Genomic DNA, 15,658 nt, shown 5'->3' on the forward strand with positions numbered 1-15,658 from the left:
TCCTCTTTTTATGAACGCCTTAATGGTGAGATGGCAGAGAGAGGTAGAGAGAGAGACACTTAACGGGCCACTCCACATATTTCTCTACAGCAGCTAGTCAATAAAGCAATACCAAATAGGATTCACCTCACAATGGAACCGTGGAGGAAACCAATCAGTGGATGGGGAGTTGAATTATGAATAATCATTAGGTGACAACCCCTTTAAAGTCCAACATTGTATTTCCATTGACAAACAACGAATTAATCATGAATATAACTGAATAAACTGATATTTATTTCAATGTATGGATTTTCTTAAAATAAAAAAAGTAGCTTCCGTAAAAGTATTTTTTTAATTCTTAGAACTAACTTACTATTCGGATACCCCTCCGTTATTCTCAACATAATCGCTCCAGTAATAAGACGGCCATAATGAGTTTAGCTGAATGTCATAGTGTGTTTGTAGCCTTTCACCCAAACATGTCATGATGAAACAGAAATCAAATCAGGAGCAGGTTTCACTCACCGTCTGTCAGCCACTCCGGTCCCAAATCAGCGGCGGCTCGCGGGGAGTTACCTCCGACCGGGTCAACGTTCGGCGGCCGTTCCCACCACGAGCCCCCCTCCTTCCCACCGTGTGACCGGGAGGAGGGCGGCCGGCTCCGGGGTGGTGGAGGAGGGTGAGGGGTGGAGCAGCCAAACGGACGGCGGGTCGCGCGTGGAGAGGAGAGGAGAAGAAAAAAGAAAGGATTTCAGAGGAAGAGAGGAGAAGAGAAATAGAGGGAGAGGAGGAGAGCAAAGTAGAAGAGGAGAGGAGAGTAGAAGGGGAGAGAGGAGAGGAGATGAAAGGAGAGGAGACTCGGGGAGGTGAGGAGAGGAGAGAGGGATAGGAGACGAAAGTAGAGGGGAGAGAGGAGAGGAGAGGCATTCACGACAGCACACTTAATGAAAAAGCCCTTAAGAGGGACTAGAAGAACGGCGCAGCAACGAGAGAGGAGAGAGGGAGTAAGGGGGAGGGGATAAGGTGTGAAGCACGTTGGTAGTCTTTAAACCAAGCAAACCTAAAGAGAATAATTGTTGATAAATTGGATGACTGAATTATAGGATAAACTAATGTTAAAAATAACACCAACACAATTAAAGCGAGTGGGGCAAAAAAAATAGTTGTATTAATATTCTTAAAGTAGTCATTAAAATGGAGATCAGGCGGGGCAGAGACGAAGGGGAGTCAGGCTATTATGAGGTAATTAAAGTCATGCCGCATTCAGATAATAATCCAACTTAATATTCCCTTCCTTAGAACCCACCCTCCCCCTCCCAGAAACACAAGAAGGAGAGCAGGGGGGGAAAGAGTTCAAGAGAGACAGAGGATGAGAGAGCTTTCTACCAGTAATGTTGTGAGCAGGATGCGACTTGCCAGACAGATTAAGAACGAGGCCAATAAAATTAGAAAATGCAATTTATTATCAAGTACGGGTCGAGGAAACAAGACACAGAACAGCACTTGATATTCAGCTGACGAGACACACACTGTAATACCAAGTGACTACAATATCCCAAAATATTTACTAAATAATTCAGAATGTTTGCTGAAACAGTATTTAACAAGTTTAACTAAATTTTTCTACATTTTAACACATACTTTAAACAACAAAACCAAAACAGTCCCAGAGAGTGTGAGTGTGTGTGTGTGTGCGTGTTAGGGGACTACAGTGTAGGGCTGATAAGGCAGCATCTTCTGTCTGTCGTTGATGGCATAAATCCAGGTAGGTTTCACAATGTTCAGGTTGCCGTTCTCCATCAGTGCCTGGATGACAGACAGACAGACAGACAGACAGACAGACAGACAGACAGACAGACAGACAGACAGACAGACAGACAGACAGACAGACAGACAGACAGAGACAGACAGACAAAATGAGAGACAAACGGACAGAGACAAAGAGAGGTACCATTTCATACTTTAATATTTTTCTCATATCTTCTATTTTTCAAGTTTAGATTGTTTCTTTCTGTTTGTTTTATTTAAACTTCTGAAATATAAATGTTTATTTTGCCAATACATTTATTTTTAGGTGGATTGAGAGGGGTGAATGAGAAGTGGTAGAGAGAGGTAGGGAGACAGAGTTAGAGAGTGGTCGACAGACAGAGAGGTAGAGACAAAGCAGTAGAGAGACTCACGTCTTCAAAGGAGTCCTGCCATCCTTCACTGGTCACAACGAACTGAACCTTCTGATCCATGTAATCCTCCACCTGACTGCGCACGCACGCACGCACGCACGCACGCACGCACACACACACACACACACACACACACACACACACACACACACACACACACACACACACACACACACACACACACACACACACACACACACACACACACACACACACACACACACACACACACACACTTTTGAAACTCAAGTACAACTCTAAGCTGCTATTCAAACAGAAGATATTTGTACTTCCAGAAAGTATTCATACTACTAGAGGGTATGCATACTTTAATATTTGAACTAGCAGAAGGTATGCATACTTATATATTTGTACCATCAGAAGGTATGCATACTTATATATTTGTACCAGCAGAAGGTATGCATACTTATATATTTGTACCAGCAGAAGGCATGCATACTTATATATTTGTACCAGCAGAAGGTATGGATATATATATTTGTACCAGCAGAAGGCATGGATATATATATTTGTACCAGCAGAAGGCATGCATACTTATATATTTGTACCATCAGAAGGTATGCATACTTATATATTTGTACCAGCAGAAGGTATGCATACTTATATATTTGTACCAGCAGAAGGCATGGATACTTATATATTTGTACACCCTTCTTACCCGTTAAAGGCTGCGATGTAGCGCAGCAGAAGCCGTCTCTCGTTGTTTGGGAATTTACCGAAGAGGAAAAACCTCTTCCCTGTCAGGTAATCTGGGGAAACAGGAGAGAAGAGAGGAAGGAAGAGAAACATTGACAAGGCACTTTGTGATAGGGCTGGGCGATTAATCGAATTTTTATCGTGATTTCAGCGTCAAACGATCACAAAATTAACATAATCAAGTTTTTCGATATCTGTATGTCATTTTAGATTGGAACATTTTATTTTTGAACATTTAGTGTACTTTTTTACTTAAGGCCGAAATTTCAAAGTTCTGTTACAAAAAAAAATCGGAGAGAGATGCTGAATAAATACATGTTTTCAAACTCAAAAATAATCGTTTGAATAATCGTGATTTCAATATTGATCCAAAGAATCGCGATTATGATTTTTCCAATAATCGAGCAGCCCTGCTTTGTGATTAGCCAATGGGGGTCGAAATGTACGAGCAGAGGTCAGGGATTGGCTCGAGGAGGGGGAATTACCAGGGAGCTCCGGGATTGGCTGATCTTGGTCCTCCTCTGCGTCCGTGTTCTCGTCAGTGGAACCTCCGTAAGGGTCCTCCGTCTTTATCTTCTTCTCTCCTGCCTTTGGCTTGTCACTCTCCACCCTACCCAGAACACAACCCCAGTTACATCCACGCTACCTCCACCCTACCCAGAACACAACCCCAGTTACATCCACCCTACCTCCGCCCTACCCAGAACTGATCTGCGTATGTGCTCTTATCTTTTTGCGTCCGCATGAAGCTGCATACCCTCTCTTTCAGGCATCATTATTAGCATCTTAAAAAACAGGAGTTACAGAGTGATTTGTAGTGTCGTGCCTAGGCCCCGTCACAGCTGTGCCAGTGTGGTGTTGCACAACCCTGAGTAGGTTATAGCTTTTAACAACAGTTCCACGGCATTGAACAATATAACAATACATGGTGAAGTACAGCCAAAAACTCCACCGGGGACTAGCTTGGTTCTAAGGTGTTGGGTTCTGGAAGTGTATCAATCTGCAGGTGTTTGGTTTGGTGGCTGTTTGGTTCTAAGGTGTTTGGTAGTGTGGGTGTTTGGTTCGCTTCGGTAAGGTTTTGCAGTAGATTTATTCATTGGGTGTTTAGTTCTGTAGTGTTTGGCTCTTAAATACTGCAGGTGTTTGGGTCTCTCTGTGTTTGGGTCTGTAGTGAGGTGTCTATTGGGCTAATGAAGCTGTGCCATTTGTCCATTATTCACAGTATGGTTATGCTTGCTAACATATGGCTTTTCTGGATTGGAACAGCCACCATCTTTGGTCAGACGGACGGAGAGGGAGACGGACAGAGAGGGAGACGGATAGAGGGGGAGACGGATAGAGAGGGAGACGGATAGAGAGGGAGACGGATAGAGAGGGAGACGGATAGAGGGGGAGACGGATAGAGAGGGAGACGGATAGAGGGGGAGACGGATAGAGAGGGAGACGGATAGAGGGGGAGACGGATAGAGAGGGAGACGGATAGAGGGGGAGACGGATAGAGAGGGAGACGGATAGAGGGGGAGACGGATAGAGAGGGAGACGGATAGAGGGGGAGACGGATAGAGAGGGAGACGGACAGAGAGGGAGACGGATAGAGGGGGAGACGGATAGAGGGGGAGACGGATAGAGAGGGAGACGGACAGAGAGGGAGACGGATAGAGGGGGAGACGGATAGAGAGGGAGACGGATAGAGAGGGAGACGGACGGAGAGGGAGACGGATAGAGAGGGAGACGGATAGAGAGGGAGACGGATAGAGAGGGAGACGGATAGAGGGGGAGACGGATAGAGGGGGAGACGGATAGAGAGGGAGACGGATAGAGAGGGAGACGGACAGAGAGGGAGACGGATAGAGAGGGAGACGGATAGAGAGGGAGACGGATAGAGAGGGAGACGGATAGAGGGGGAGACGGATAGAGGGGGAGACGGATAGAGGGGGAGACGGATAGAGAGGGAGACGGATAGAGGGGGAGACTGGTAGAGAGGTGTAGAGGTAGACAGGCAGATACGGGACCAGGTAGTTACCTCTGCAGTTCGTCCTCTGTATCCATGGCAGAATCCCCATCCTGGGCTCCTAGGAAACCAAACAGCTCATGAGCCAACAGAGAGGGAGGGTGGCTGGTTCTAATCCAGCACTCATCTTTAATCTCAACACTAAAGGATAGGACTGCTGTGTGTGTGTGTGTGTGTGTGTGTGTGTGTGTGTGTGTGTGTGTGTGTGTGTGTGTGTGTGTGTGTGTGTGTGTGTGTGTGTGTGTGTGTAGAATGATGCAAGTATAACGTTGTTATATGGTAGTATAATGAGGTAATGTAGTAGAATGTCATCTTGTAGATTAATGATGTAATCTGTTGACGTATGATAAAGTAATCTTGGGGTCTGACCTTCCTCTATGTCGGTGGATGCTCCATACTCGTCTTCCTCGATCTTGATGGTCTTCCTGGGTGTGGCCTGTCTCACTGGCTTCTGGGGGGTCTGACAGTGACGGAATAATTCAGCATGACGTTATATATAGAATATGCTCGCTCCCTCTCTCCCTCTCTCCCTCCCTCCCTCCCTCTCTCCCTCCCTCCCTCCCTCTCTCTCTCTCTCTCTCTCTCCCCTCTCCTCTCCCTCTCCCTCTCCCTCTCCCTCTCCCTCTCCTCTCTCTCTCTCTCTCTCCTCTCTCTCTCTCTCTCTCTCTCTCTCTCTCTCTCTCCATCTCCTCTCTCTCCTCATCCTCTCTCTCTCTCTCTCTCTCTCTCTCTCTCTCTCTCTCTCTCTCTCTCTCTCCCTCCCTCTCCTCCCCTCTCCTCCTCCCTCTCTCTCCCTCTCTCTCCCTCTCTCTCCCTCTCTCTCTCTCCCTCCCTCTCTCCCCCTCTCCCCCTCTCCCTCCTCACATTTTAACATGACATAGTTTACACGCCTGCATGTAGTTAATCAGGGGTCGGGGGTTACAGTCAAACAGCTGGACCGTATTTTGATCACGTTACAGGGCGAGTGAAGACATCATAATAAGAACCCTGTGACCCAAAGGTTACCCGCCGGGTCTCCTGCTCGTCCCCGCTGTCCTTCCCCAGCTCCATCTCACTCCCCGAGCTGTCCTCCGCACCGTCCATCAGATACCTGAACACAAGCAGTGACGGCTTGACTACATCGAAGAACATCACGTTGATATTAAACAACTGCAGGTAGTTTGGATTACAAAGTAGTTTGGATTACAATGAAAGGAGGGGGAGAGGAGAGAGGAGGAGACGGGGAGAGACATGAACGCTAGGAGAGGAAAGTGGTAGAGGAGACAAGGAGTGACCAGAGCTGAGGTGGACAGAAGGAGATAAGGACACTAGGAGAGGATAGAAGGACAGGAGAACTCCTGGAGAAGATATTAGGTAGGAGAGTCGATGGAGGCTGTATTCAGCTCAGAGGACAGAAGGTAAAGAGAGAAGGACATTAGGAGAGGAGATGAGGAGAGGACAGTAGATTGAGGCTGTGTTGAGCTAAGAAGACAGAAGGAGACGACAGAAAGGCACAAGGAGAGGCAATGAGGAGATGAGGGAACAAGGAGGGAGACAAGGGGAGGACAGTAGATACAGGCCGCAAACAGGGCCCGAGAGGAATATGGCTTCCAGAGAGAGCATAGATAGAGTTATGATTATGTTCTCCACAACGCAGAGGACATTTCTGAGGTGCTTGGCTTAGAAAGCCGGCAAACCAACAAATGAATACGAACCGCGCCAGCACTCTGCATATCAATGCTAAATGACCTAGTGTGTGTGTGTGTGTGTGTGTGTGTGTGTGTGTGTGTGTGTGTGTGTGTGTGTGTGTGTGTGGGTGCGTCTGTGTGTGTGTGTGTGCGTCTGTTTGTGAGTGTGTTTGAGTACTTGTCATCAAAGTAAGTGTTGGTTTTAATTACCCATAGCAGATGCACCTTTTAAACACAGAGTATCATCAAAGCTGCCCCCCCTACTCACTGTATAATACATGCTCTGGGAGAACGGGAAAGTAGGAGAAAGAGGAGGAGGAGGAGGAGGAGGAGGAGGAGGAGGAGGATGAGAGGGGGAAGAGAGGAGGGGGAGGAAGAGGAGCCGCAACCAGTATATATCGATTGAGATCTTTGCGTATCGATTGAGAGTATCGATTGAGATCTTTGCCACAAGCAGAGGAAACAATCCCTGTTTGGCATACTGAGGACGGGATTGCAATGGCCCCATCGCAACAGTCTGTGGGACTTCTCTCCAAACTAGCAGCGTCCCCCCCCCCCCCTACGACCGAGCACACCATAGACCACCCCCCCGCTTCAGAGAACAGGTGCTGATAGGAGGCACCCGACGGCCGGATAAACATGACGACTGCACCGCCGGGAGAAGTGCCGACGTGGCACAGCTAGTCAACACCCAGGAGGTGGAAGTGGCTTTTGTTCCAAGTACTGGCGCCACTACCCAATAGTGCAGCAAGTGCACGTTACTGAAATACCTGGCAGAGAGAGGGCATAGAGCAGGGGTTCCTGAAGTTGAACGCTTTCATTTTGGGAGCCAAAGACAATCTGAGTGCGTTTGTGGGAGCCAATCAACCACACAGTCAGCAGACTCTGATTGGTGAATTCTGGCGTGCTCTGGAGTTCTCTGAGAGACCCTTTTGGGGTTAGGACACTTGTGAACTGTCTGTCGGTCTGTCCGTCTGTCTGTGTGTAAAGGGCTCCAGGTGTTCCTACCTCTTATAGGAGATGCTGCACTTCCTCTTGTGGCAGTCGAGCACCCACTCCTTCCTCACGATCAGACCGCCCGCTGACTTTACCTGGCTGTACTTGGGCGTGTTGGCAAAGGCACAGCTGGAAAGACAGAAGGAGTATGGTGAGAGAGAGAGAGAGAGAGAGAGAGAGAGAGAGAGAGAGAGAGAGAGAGAGAGAGAGAGAGAGAGAGAGAGAGAGAGAGAGAGAGAGAGAGAGGAGAGAGAGAGAGAGAGAGAGAGAGAGAGAGAGAGAGAGAGAGAGAGAGAGAGAGAGAGAGAGAGAGAGAGAGAGAGAGAGACACAGACCTCACCTTCAACCTCACCTGTAAACTTTACCCGTAAACCTCGGCAGAGAGAGAGAGCGAGAGACACACAGAGACACACAGAGACACACACAGACAGACAGACAGACAGACAGACAGACAGACAGACAGACAGACAGACAGACAGACAGACAGACAGACAGACAGACAGACAGACAGACAGACAGACAGACAGACAGACAGACAGACAGACAGACAGACAGACAGACAGACAGACAGACAGACAGACAGACAGACAGACAGACAGACAGACAGACACCCGTGTGAGCGTAAGCCTACACGGGTGTTGGCTTCACGAGGTAGGTGCAAGATAGACCCGAGCGTAAGCCTACATGAGATGGGTGGTGTCTGAGGCCCAGTCGGGCCGGTACTTGGCCCCCAGGGCCAGGGCTTTGTCCCTCAGCTCGGCTCTGAAGGGGTTCTGGAAGCCGCTGAGGACGAACACCACGCCCTCCAGGACCCGGTTCAGAGGAACGGGGTCAGACCCCGACGGCCGGGACCCGCCCTCCCGACGACGGGAGTCCACCTTCTGAGTGGAGGCTGGAGGGAGAGAGTTACAGAAGAAGAGAGAGGAAATTGACCGAGTGAAGAAGAGGAGTGCGTGTGTACATCATCATCATCATTTTTTCCCGCTCGGCGCATTTCATGGCCTTGGGGCGCTTCTGCTGGAGAGTTGGAAGTCTCTGTTCCAGCATCAGCAGGATGTCTGGATTCGACATCACATCGCGACATCAGTCAGGGTTAGGTGCTTTGTCAAAGACACCTCCACACTGTGCTTGGTGAAGCCGGGGAGCGAACCAACAACCTTCAGGTTACCAGCCAATCCGCTCTACCACCTGAGCTACTGCCGCCCGTGTACGCGGGTACGTCAGAGTGTGCGCGCGTGCGTGCGTGCGTGCGTGCGTGCGTGCGTGCGTGCGTGCGTGCGTGCGTGCGTGCGTGCGTGCGTGCGTGCGTGCGTGCGTGCGTGCACCTTTACTGCTGCTGCTTGGGGCGGCTGGGCTGGCCTTGGCTTTAGGGGTTGGCGTGGTGGTCTTGGGCGTGGCTTTAGGGGTGGGGTTCTTGGCGGTGGCTTTAGGGGTGGGGGGCTTCCTCTCTGGAGACCCCGGGGGGGTGGCTTTCGTGGAGGGTGAGGCGGCCGGGGCATCCTGTCGCTCTTTGCTGAACTCAAACTTCTTCTTCACAGCCTGCTGAAAGGAGAGCACTGTGAGCACCAAGGACAACTGTACCTGAGGGGGATGTGAACCTCTAACAAATGTACCTGGGGGGGATGTGAACCTACAACAACTGTACCAGAGGGGGATGTGAACCTCTAACAACTGTACCTGGGGGGGATGTGAACCTACAACAACTGTACCAGAGAGGGATGTGAACCTCTAACAACTGTACCTGGGGGGATGTGAACCTACAACAACTGTACCAGAGGGGGATGTGAACCTAAAACAACTATCTGAGGGGGATGTGAACCTACAACAACTGTACCTGAGGGGGATGTGAACCTATAACAACTGTATCCGAGGGGGATGTGAACCTACAACAACTGTACCTGAGGGGGATGTGAACCTACAACAACTTTACCTGAGGGGGATGTGAACCTGCAACAACTGTATCTGAGGGGGTTGTGAACCTACAACAACTGTACCTGAGGGGGATGTGAACCTACAACAACTGTACCTGAGGGGGATGTGAACCTACAACAACTGTATCTGAGGGGGATGTGAACCTACAACAACTGTATCTGAGGGGGATGTGAACCTCTAACAACTGTACCTGAGGGGGATGTGAACCTACAACAAATGTACCTGAGGGGGATGTGAACCTACAACAACTGTACCTGGGGGGATGTGAACCTACAACAAATGTGCCTGAGGGGGATGTGAACCTAAAACAACTGTACCTGAGGGGGATGTGAACCTACAACAACTGTACCTGAGGGGGATGTGAACCTAAAACAACTGTACCTGGGGGGGATGTGAACCTCTAACAAATGTACCTGGGGGGGATGTGAACCTACAACAACTGTACCAGAGGGGGATGTGAACCTCTAACAACTGTACCTGGGGGGGATGTGAACCTACAACAACTGTACCAGAGAGGGATGTGAACCTCTAACAACTGTACCTGGGGGGATGTGAACCTACAACAACTGTACCAGAGGGGGATGTGAACCTAAAACAACTATCTGAGGGGGATGTGAACCTACAACAACTGTACCTGAGGGGGATGTGAACCTATAACAACTGTATCCGAGGGGGATGTGAACCTACAACAACTGTACCTGAGGGGGATGTGAACCTACAACAACTTTACCTGAGGGGGATGTGAACCTGCAACAACTGTATCTGAGGGGGTTGTGAACCTACAACAACTGTACCTGAGGGGGATGTGAACCTACAACAACTGTACCTGAGGGGGATGTGAACCTACAACAACTGTACCTGAGGGGGGTGTGAACCTACAACAACTGTATCTGAGGGGGATGTGAACCTATAACTGTATCTGAGGGGGATGTGAACCTCTAACAACTGTACCTGAGGGGGATGTGAACCTACAACAAATGTACCTGAGGGGGATGTGAACCTACAACAACTGTACCTGGGGGGATGTGAACCTACAACAAATGTGCCTGAGGGGGATGTGAACCTAAAACAACTGTACCTGAGGGGGATGTGAACCTACAACAACTGTACCTGAGGGGGATGTGAACCTAAAACAACTGTACCTGAGGGGGATGTGAACCTACAACAACTGTACCTGAGGGGGATGTGAACCTATAACAACTATACCTGGGGGGGATGTGAACCTATAACAACTGTACCTGAAGGGGATGTGACCCTATAACAGACTGTACCTGAAGCAGATGTGAACCTACAACAACTGTATCTGAACCGGATGTGAACCTACAACAACTGTATCTGAACCGGATGTGAACCTACAACAACTGTACCTGAGGGGGATGTGAACCTACAACAACTGTACCTGAAGGGGATGTGACCATATAACAGACTGTACCTGAAGAGGGATGTGATCCTATAACAGACTGCACCTTAATGGAGATGTGACCCTATAACGACTTATAACGACTGCACCTTAATGGAGATGTGACCCTTTAGTAGACTGTACCTTCGGGGGGGATGTAACCCTATAGCAGACTTACTTAAGGGGGATGCGACTCTACAACAGACTTTACCTGAGGGGACTTTGATGGCTGTGATCCTCCTCCAGTCTGCAACGCTGCAGCCGCATAGCTCAACTTATCATTCTGAGGAGAAACTAGGACAGAGAGGCGGCGGCATCAATGAAGAACTATTAACAATGAGGTACTGTTCATATTTTTTTTTTTTTTAAATCATAAAGTTAATTGAAATTAATTGAGGGGGTACACCCTGAGGGGGGTGGTTTATCTTTAGGGGCATGGCTAGGTTTACCTCCAGGGGCGGGGTTTATCCTAGAGGAGGCTGGTTCCACAGTGGCAGTGCAGGTTTAGCTTTAGGCTGGTGACTAAGGTTTTCCGTTAAGGGGCGTGGCTTGTCTTTAAGGTAGGGTTTACCTTTAGGGGCGGGGCTAGGCTTAGTGTTCTCCCGGTTGAAGAAGAGACTGCCGGGCTGCAGGCTGGTGCTAGCGGGGGGAGACTCATCTTTCAGACGGAACTGACCCAACTTAGTCAGCTTCTAGAGACACAGGGAGACAGAGGGAAGGATGTCGAACACAGGCGAAGGATCCCCAGTAATGTGCAAACTGAGAACAAGGCGGGCTTCATACCGGCGGGGTGGTGGTCGGAGGGTCATTCTTGTCTGGCGGGGAGTGGAACTTGACAAAGGCAACGCCATATGCAATATTCTGCAAAAAAAAACACATGTGTAGGTTTATAGTCCTGTAGTTAGGTTGACGGCCCTGTTGTGAGGAGTATAGTCTGGTGCTAAAGTTAGGTTTTGATCCAATAGTAAAAATGTGGCTTTAAAGTCTGGGGGTAAAGTTAGTTGTATAGCCCTGTAATAAAGTAAGGTTTATAAACTGGTATTAAAGTTAGGTTGATAGTATTTTATTAACATCATGTTTGAAGTCTGGTAGCAAAGTTAGGTGTATAGTGCTGTAAAGAAGTAAGGTTTTAGAAGCTGTAGTAAGTTTGGCATAAGGTCCTTTAGTAGAGTTAGGTTTGTAGTAGTGCTGTCAGTTAAATGCGTTATTTGCGGCGTAAAAGCAAACCAATTTTAACAGCGTTAATTTTTTATCGCACGATTAAGGCAATTACATTTTTTTTTCTTTGGCTCAAAACAAAGAAGCATTAGCCTGACTGCAGTATGTTTGCATTTCAAGGCAGTATGTTTGCATGTTCATTGTTTAATTGCACTATAGGCTTTTTCTTGTATCGTCCTGTTTTGATCAGTATATGCCAATGTTGTTATCAATAAAAAAACATTTGCACAAGGCAAGCCGATGCACTTCTCCATGTTGATAAGAGCATTAAAATGAGAAAAATTAATGGGACAAAGAAATCAAGGGATATTTAGCATAGAAAAAAAAATTGATTAATCGCGATTCAATATTTTAATCCCTTGATAGCACTAGTTTATAGTCCTGGAAATAATTTAGAGTCAAAGTTCTGTAGTAAAGATTGGAAAATAGTCTGTAGTAAGGTTAGATACACAGTCTGGAGGTCAGTTTAGGTGTACGGTCTGGTATTAAAGCCAGGTTTGTTTCATTGGGTCCTACCTTACTGTAGGGCTGGCTGCACACGATTTTGACCCGGTCCCACTTCTCCTGAGCAGGGGTCTTCTGCAGCTGGCTGGGCCCAAAGAAGCGGACCCGGCCGGTGTTTGTGTTGTTCCTGCTCTCTGTAGGGGACATGAAGGAGGAGGTGACAAGCAAAACCTGAAAGAAAGGCACACCTCAGAGTTAGCATTTTAGTCTGTAGCATAACGCTAACTTACAGAATGAGTTTTCATTCAAACGCACGCATGCGGAAACCTCAGGTTTAAGCATTCGCCTATGAGATTGTTCATGCCAACATTTACATTTTTGAGTGACTGACACTACCTAGAGCTGTCGAGTTCTAAGTCCTTACAAGTTTAAAAGAAAGTGGCCATTAAACATAAATTCCTCCACTTTTCAAGTATTATTTGTTGTATATGGTAAGAGAAGCATACTTAAAGCCTTTTCTGAGATCATAGGCCATAATGACTTATAGCCATTTTCAGGTAAATTTTCAGGTATGGAGTTGCCAGTTCCATATGGGTCCTATTATGGTACATTGACAGCAGTACCTCGTAGTCCTGGTCCCTGGTTGAAGAGGAGTTCCCCACCAGGACTTCTATGAAAGCAGATCCCTCGTTTCCGATGTCGATGCTGTGAATCTGATCCTCCTTCTCAAGCTGGGAGGAGAGGAGGTATTCACAATGTAAAAACACATTCACATTCAGTCGTAAAATACTATTACCCAACCAATGGAAAAAAGCAATTAAAGGAAGCTGATGGGTAACATTTCCTGCCAGTCACATGTAACATGAGTTTAATAACAGTAAATTATGCATATTATTATTTACCTGTAGAATGACGGAGGTCTGCTTCTCTCCGGGACGCGCAGCTTTCCACTTCCGATACGTGTCGGAGCTCAGAAGGTTGTCCGCCTTGTGTGTCTATTATGATATTAAATATGAAGATTTATCGTGTTTTATAAAATATGATGAATCGCATTTGATACCAGAGATTAATCCTCATTTAAGAATCACATTATTGTATTACTACACTCATGAAAACAGCCAGCACAGCCAACACAACATACTGCTGACAAGGACCTCAGTAAACAATGATTTCTGTTGCTGGCCTCCCAGTCTTAGGGTAACTTTGAGTATACGTAGCTTCGTGTGTATCTTAAAGTTAACGGCGTCTTAAGATAACTTACAGTGTCTTCGCTACTGCAGGAGACGACGTGTTTCATTTTGATCTCCGGCATGTTGCCAACGAGTCCAGATCTTTGGTAGAAAAAAGTACTTCTGGGCGTAATATATGAACAGGTCGTGGATGTAAAGGTTCAGCAAAAAATAGTTTCAGTTAGGTTAATACAACTCCCGGCAGCAGTGTATAACTTACCTACACTGATATAACAAGTAGGACAATACTTGGCTAATGGGATAGCCTGCGAGCACACAATAGAGAACTTTCTTCTACTTTAGGATATGAATAACATCATTATTGCTGGCCATATCACGTCAGATTATCGCTCTATGTTCATAGTCTACGTTTTAAGTGACGCATAGACTATATAAACATGATGAATGCTAGAATACCCTATTCAATATCAAAAAGAAAATAATACAATACGGAGTTGCGCACCGGATACTCGACGCGTTTTAAGACGTCACATCCGGAGATCTACGCATTTTCAGCCAATTGGATTTAAGCATTCTCAACCACCTAGACGTATAATGTTAATCATAACATATTAGGCCTATTGCTGTTATCAAATACAATTTTCACTTGGGAAACACGGGACTTTTATGGGTTTAATTTTATGTAACCTCAATAATGATTTTAAAAGAAATATAGAAAAACACCTCACAAAGACCACATTATTGTGGTGAGGGACAGACGACCCTCACAACAAATGCTCTAGGCTAGGGAAATAACAAATCATCATCAGTTTAAATGTTAAGATAAAGTGAATTTTTATGATACCACAAAGGGGAGGATGCTACCATGAAGGCCTGATGATTACTCATATCAAGAGGTGGCGTCGTCTTTGAATAAAAAATTAAAAAAACAGAATTGTTTTAATTTCTCATTGTGTTACATGTTGTCCTTTAATCAAATTATAAACATATGGATGTGTGAAGTGTCAGAGGATCTCAACGTAGATGGCCGTCCCCGTTTCCTCCCGGCTGCTCGTCTCCCTTCGTGTCGCTCTATCTCTTCTTCCTCTCTCTCTTCTTGCTCGCATGCGCCTCTCTCCTCCTCTTCTTCCTATCGGCCGAGTCTGAAAAAAAAATGAACGGATCCAAAATTGTCTTAGTAGTATCACTGTTCTCTTATACTGTTCTGTAGCAGTACTGTAGCAATACCTTTCTATAGTACTGTTCAGTAGTGGCAAAGTTGTAATACTGTTCTATAGCACGGCTCTGTAGTACAGTACAGAGTAGCATACTGTACCAATACTCTGTACTGTACTACAGTTTACACCACAGAAGAAGAGGGCGAGGCCTGTTACCTGATTGGTGCGTACAAAGAGGGGCGTGGCGTTCTGGTAAACCAGTTGATAGCTGCCGTTGGAATAGACATGTGTCACCTCCGTGCAGTTGATATAGAGCGGAGTCTTGACTGCCATGTCCCTGAGATATGCACCACGGTGTCTGTTCAACACACGCCTGAACACACAAAACACACCCACATAAAAAAAATTAAAAAAAAGTTGAACATATTTCAACTTCTTGACTGAGCCGAAGGCTCCAACGGAACGTACGGATCCACAATGCATTGCGCGTCCGTCCCCATTAAATTCAATGGGGATCACGCAACGGACGCATGTAGTGGGCACGGGGCGTAACCCTGACTGCAGCTCGCAGATCGAGGAGGAGCTAAATGTGGGCGGGCTTAAACGTTTAACCCCGCCCACATTTAAGGAAAATTCCGCGCAGTATCATGCAAGTGCCCCTGACTGCAGCCCAGCCCGCAGATCGAGGAGGAGCTAAATGTGGGCGGGTCTAAACGTTTAACCCATCGTTTTACCCTCTCGGGCGCCATCTGGTGGCGGAGATCC

The 15,658-nt window shown here is 47.1% G+C and overlaps 1 protein-coding gene across 4 annotated transcripts; it reads right to left on the reverse strand.

Annotated features, from left to right (window-relative positions):
* Positions 1–1,422: 1,422 nt before the first annotated feature.
* xrcc1 (X-ray repair complementing defective repair in Chinese hamster cells 1) lies at positions 1,423–14,345 on the reverse strand. Of its 4 annotated transcripts, none has more exons than XM_056592197.1 (18): positions 13,996–14,345; positions 13,808–13,877; positions 13,449–13,541; positions 13,170–13,277; positions 12,619–12,777; positions 11,668–11,745; positions 11,456–11,576; positions 11,096–11,178; positions 8,879–9,092; positions 8,238–8,445; positions 7,566–7,682; positions 5,896–5,980; positions 5,260–5,350; positions 4,903–4,951; positions 3,365–3,489; positions 2,842–2,932; positions 2,163–2,238; positions 1,423–1,788 (listed from the first exon to the last, which is right to left on the reverse strand). In XM_056592197.1, exons 2-18 carry the CDS (start codon positions 13,856–13,858, stop codon positions 1,681–1,683), a joined length of 1,857 nt encoding a protein of 618 aa, XP_056448172.1. In that variant the 5' UTR covers positions 13,859–13,877; positions 13,996–14,345; the 3' UTR covers positions 1,423–1,680. The 4 variants fall into 4 exon arrangements, with proteins under 4 accessions (XP_056448172.1, XP_056448170.1, XP_056448171.1 ...); XM_056592195.1 differs by having other exon boundaries at positions 8,879–9,095; XM_056592196.1 differs by having other exon boundaries at positions 13,808–14,284.
* Between the last annotated feature and the right edge of the window lie 1,313 nt (positions 14,346–15,658).

Source organism: Gadus chalcogrammus, chromosome 6, assembly GCF_026213295.1.
Source record: "Gadus chalcogrammus isolate NIFS_2021 chromosome 6, NIFS_Gcha_1.0, whole genome shotgun sequence".
Taxonomy (NCBI): domain Eukaryota; kingdom Metazoa; phylum Chordata; class Actinopteri; order Gadiformes; family Gadidae; genus Gadus; species Gadus chalcogrammus.

Coding starts and splice junctions, on each gene's coding strand:
- xrcc1 (XM_056592195.1), bottom strand. CDS start 13,858: ATGCCGGAGATCAAAATGAAACACGTCGTCTCCTGCAGTAGCGAAGAC. Junction 13,542..13,807: donor CCTGCAGTAGCGAAGACACT/GTAAGTTATCTT, acceptor ATATCATAATAG/ACACACAAGGCGGACAACCT. Junction 5,351..5,895: donor ACGAGCAGGAGACCCGGCGG/GTAACCTTTGGG, acceptor CGTCACTGTCAG/ACCCCCCAGAAGCCAGTGAG.